The sequence below is a fragment of the Apium graveolens genome, chromosome 8 (assembly GCF_009905375.1).
Source record: "Apium graveolens cultivar Ventura chromosome 8, ASM990537v1, whole genome shotgun sequence".
NCBI lineage: Eukaryota > Viridiplantae > Streptophyta > Magnoliopsida > Apiales > Apiaceae > Apium > Apium graveolens.
Genome location: NC_133654.1, coordinates 166387809 through 166393002, shown reverse-complemented (window position 1 = coordinate 166393002; position 5194 = coordinate 166387809). Strand labels below are relative to the sequence as shown.

The window sequence follows — 5194 nt, the reverse complement described above, 5'->3', positions numbered from 1 at the left end:
CACAGATTTAATTGTTTTGGTATTAATATCATTTCTCACGACTTGAAAGAATATCGGTGTATATATATATTATAAAATAAATATAATTTTCTGTTTTGTATATGCAATACAAATTAATCACCCCCCTCCAACTATTTAAGCCTGCGTCCACCTCTGAATTAATATATATATAACGAGTTGCTCAAATGAGAATCCAATTATTGGTGAGAACTGAGATCTAATCCATTCATTGTATATAATTTTTTTAATCTCCACCACACAGTTCTTTCTTTTTAACTACTTGCCTCTCTTTCTCGTTCACTGTCTTTCATCTCCTCAAACTTTCCAGCCATCACCGCCTCGTCAATTTCTTTCATACCACCACTGATTCATCGGAATTCGACCATCATTGATTTCGTTAGCATCCTCATCATCGATATAACATCTCCACTTAAAAATTTCACTCTTTTTACCAAGGTGATGTTTAAGATCTCGCCGCCGTCGAGATGAAAGTCACATGTTACCGGCATTATTCGTGAGTTTGCCTCCACAATCTGCTACTACACACAGCCTCTCCCATATAGATTCATTGGAGAGAAGATGGTGAATACAAATGTGACTGGTAGTTACATCATTAATAAAGGTAAATGTATGGTGACGTGTCCGATGGTGTTGGTGGTGGTAGTAAGTATGGCGGTGACGGTGATTAATGTGGCGTTGTGGTTGTTATAGATTAATTGGGGTGATTTATTCTTTAATTTGGTGATTTTTATTATAATGTCGGTGGTCGGAGTTGAGGAACATAGCTGGTGGCCGAATCTGTTAGTCAGAATCATTGTCCGACTGTGGTGATCTTTGTATTTTTCGTGGTGATTTTTCATTCTCCGGTGGTGATTTTTGAATTGATGGTGGTGATTTTCTATTTGACGGTGATGATTATTGGTGGTCGCCGGAAATGGAGGTCGGCGGTGGTTGGAGGCGTCAGGTAGTGGAATTAGAAAGAATAGGGTGATAAAATATTTAAATATTAAAAAATTAATGTGTGGTGAAATATTAATATAATGTATAAAATGAGTGGCTACGATTGAATCTCATATCTCACAATAAAAGAGGTTCTCACTGGAGTAAGACCCTATATATATATATATACCCTAATAAATTCTGACATTTGAGTTCTTATTAATAATTATGATAGTTAAGTTCAAGAAGTGAGTCACAGTATTTAGTATTTAGTCAGACATATAGCAAATAAGGTAATTTAGACATATTTCCTTGCAAGGTTTACTAAGAACTCATATCCTTGCAGGGTACATCAACTTCAAGCTATATCATCAACTTCAAGCTATATCATCAGGTACATCATAATTCATAACACTATAATCTGGCAAGTAACAACCCTTGTGGTTTATTCTAAAATATTGTCTATAAAACTACAAGACTCTGTAGTTTAATTAATTAATTTTCTTTCAGGATTAAATAATTTATACCAGATATTACAACTAAAACTAACTACAAAACGTAAATGTAGACATGTATAAGTTTATTAGTTTATAACATAATCCTAATATTCTTTTTGCTTTAATTTTGATTTTTTTATAAGAGACCTTAATTCAACAAACTTGCATAGTGTTGCTTGTATAGGTCTGCGAACAGATGCAAACATTGTGAATGATTTGAATACGAACAAGGTAATAAGAAAATTAACCATGAGAATAACTGAAGAACTAAAAGAACATGTTTCATAAATTTTAATGTTGGACATTGAGCTACATTATAAAGGAATAAGAAGTATTCTCAAAGAAATACAGAAATTGTGAATGAATTTAATATGAACAAGGTACTAAGAAAATTTACCATGAGAATAATTGAAGAACTAAAAAAACATGTTTCATAAATTTTAATGTTGGACATTGAGCTACATTATAAAGGAAAAAAGAAGTGTTCTCAAAGGGAAGCATAGAAAAACTTACTACAAAGTTAATGTTCAAGTCAAATGAGATGATAGCAATTATACGTCAAACAACTGGTTTTTGTAGCAAATAGTCCAGTCTGAATCCCTGGAAGCAACTAGACCCCCTCCGTCAGTGCAAATGGACTCAGCACATGAATTGGGTTTCGAAGAAGACCATTTTCCGTTTCCTTTACTACCAATATGAGGTTCATGGTCAAGAAACTCAGGAGACCTCAAGCCACCAGTACCAGTTGATAACCTATCATTTTGTTCACCTTGAGACTCATGACATACTTTTAATAGATATTCACTGCTCCCTTCGGCATCATTCTCGTCATCCGACATGAACCTGCAGCAGTCTAGGTCGTCCATTTCAAAAATCTGACTCACTAGACCTTCCCTCCAAGAAATCCGTGTCTCGGATTCCTGCATATCCTCAAAAGTAGACGCAAAAAACCAAGAATCATGTTTTTTTATAGCTTTATGACGCTGGATAGGATCAATAGAAGTGGAAGGCGAACTCAAGTCAGTGGACCGAAAATCCAAACCAAGTGGATCCTGCAGTGATTTATGGCTCCTTGGTGATAAACTTTGTAGTCGTAGAACTTCCGTCAATGAATCAATTGCAGTTTCCTGATGTAGTTCTGCAGAACCTCCCACATCTAACCAAGATGGAAAAACATGTCTTTCTGAGCTTGACTCAGACTTTGGAGTCTGCATAACATTCCCACTACTTAGGGACCCAATGGAAAGTGGAGAACTTTCTCCAGCGCAACTATTTTCATTATTCCTTCCTTCTTTTAACAATACACCCTTACCAGCAGGTGTAATTAACGGAGAAGACACTGACAGACGTTCTACTGCTTTATCAGGTGAATCTTCTACTACCGCTTGAAATTCAGCCAGTCTTCTAGGAGAAAGCAAGGTTATTCTAGTTAGTCTCCCTCTTGGAGTAGCATCTGAATCAATATCATCATTATAACTACCAGTGTAGCATAGATTGGTAGCAAGATCATCAGGCGACGAAGACAAAGTGGTTAAGTCTGGCGTAACCAGTCCTAAAGAATTCCCTTCTCGACACAGCTTACTTGCAGAATCACCCACCTCACTCACATCCTCCTCATGACACGGAGATAAATGCCAACTCATAGAAGCTTCAACAGGCAAGGGAACCAAAGAAGGCCTAGAACCCGTAAGAATCCTAATAAAATGCCCTGAACTATCCTCACTACCAACAACATTATCCCCTTTAATTTTACAACCAGACAAATCAAGCCCTACTCCGACAGTAAGAACACCTTTAGGCCTACATTTCCTCTTATCAGTAACCCCAGAAATAACATGACCAGCACCATAACAAGTACTAGGTGTCATTGTACTATTTGAATTCAACACTGAAGAACCACGAAGAAGCTCAGGAGACACTGAAGCCTGAACAGGCGGTGTCTTAACAGCACTACCACTAGTCGACCCTTTCTCTACCACATTCTTACCACTATTATCACAATTTAAAACAGACCCACATCCTAATTTACCGACAGGAGTAAAATCAACATTACTAACACCCATATCATCAAACACTTGACCTACATTATCAAATTTCTTCGAACCCTGGCTCAAAGAACATAAATTTCCCCCAAACTCGCTCAACCCAGATGGGCTTTTCCTCAAAAGCTTTGATTTTGAAGCAACAGCTGAAACAATGGGATCTTTCTTCTTCTTTTTGGGTTTTGGAGGCTGATTTTCATTTGGGTTTCTACTAGGTCGCGAAAAAGTGGACCTTGTTTTCGCATTGGGAGCAGATTTAGTAGTCATTTTGGACTTGAATTTGGGTTTACGAGAAATGGGTGTTTTCGAATTCGATAAAAAGAATCGAAGACACCCAGTTGGGGCATCAATTGAAGAAGAAATGCTACTAGTGCTTTTACCACTATTGGTTCTAGATAACCCTTTGTTGAGTTGTTGAAATGGAGCTCTTTTAATTGATTCATGCTTTGTTTTTTTGGAAGCTGAGGAGGATTTATTTAACATTGTTCAAGATTTTATGGGGGGTTTGGACAGAAATTTAGGAGCAGATCTAGGGAAGGTTTAGTCAAGTAGTGTGTGTTTACTGTGTGTTTTGAGTGTGTGTTTTTTGAATGTAAAGGTGGAGGGATAACAGTAAACAGTTTGTTTGACTAATGACTACTACTAATAAGTACTCCTCAGCTTAAACTTATTAAATTTTAACATCTTATTAGTAATTTTAACATCTTAAACTTGTAATACCTTTGCAAAATAAATTGTTAAATTTTAACAAAGTTTTTGTGATTTAAATCAGGCGAATTATACAAATATATGTGGGATGGGATGAGATTTGTTTAACTTAGATAACAAATAGCAAATAATATGAAAAATTTAGGAATCTGAATCCGTTAATCAATCACAATTAATATCAACTAGTTTTTTCGTTAAAAAATCTCAACTCGTTCTAAAATTAAATTCCTTTTCTTCAAATATAACATAAAGCAATTAATGAGACAAGAATATACTATAAAATTTGTTATCAAACAATAACTCATCAAAATTTCGTGGAGTAAGCATAGGCTATGAAAAATAAATTCGAAAATATCAAAATCACTTTGTCAATTGAACAATTAAGCACCAAGAAAAATTAAGTAATAGGAACGAGAAGATATCAAAAGTAATTAAATTAACTTCATCTTCATCCTAGGGAAGTAGAATTAGCTATAACTAACTAATAAAATTCTAGTTCTAGAATGGTTTTCAAGGTGTTGGGTGTGTAAAATACAAGAGGGAATCCATTTATAGGGAAAATATGAGGGCTTGGGTCTTTAAATAGCAAATCGTGCTTATATTTCCTTTTTTTCTCTAATAAGTATTGGAATTTTTTTAGCTTCAAGTATTTTCCACATTCTTGCATTTTTCACCCTTTCCTGCTCAAATTTTATTTTTTTTTATTTTCCTACAAAATAAAGTAAAACAATTTATTTATTTATGAAATTATGAAAACGAACATAAAATAGGTATTAATAATATGCAATATTATGGACCTATCAAATGCCCACATACCTACATTTTGCTCGTCCTCGAGAAAAATTAAAAAGAAAAATGTGAACTAAAAAAATCATATGCTCCTTTTTGCAGGCGTGACGGGTAATTTTAGTTTTATCAACCCGTTAAACTCATAGACGATCTCTACAAGAGAAGTGTTATCTCCTAAGGGTTTACAGAAGATATACCCATAAAATCTGTGAGATACTC

At 34.9% G+C, this 5194-nt stretch overlaps 1 protein-coding gene across 1 annotated transcript; it reads right to left on the bottom strand.

The window, feature by feature from the left end:
- Positions 1–1849: 1849 nt before the first annotated feature.
- On the bottom strand, positions 1850–4068 carry LOC141676940 (uncharacterized). Its single transcript, XM_074482652.1, has one exon. The coding sequence runs from the start codon at positions 3959–3961 to the stop codon at positions 1988–1990; it is 1974 nt and encodes a 657-aa protein (XP_074338753.1). The 5' UTR covers positions 3962–4068; the 3' UTR covers positions 1850–1987.
- Between the last annotated feature and the right edge of the window lie 1126 nt (positions 4069–5194).

Excerpts from the sequence above, each read along its gene's own strand:
- LOC141676940 (XM_074482652.1), bottom strand. The coding sequence starts at position 3,961 with ATGTTAAATAAATCCTCCTCAGCTTCCAAAAAAACAAAGCATGAATCA.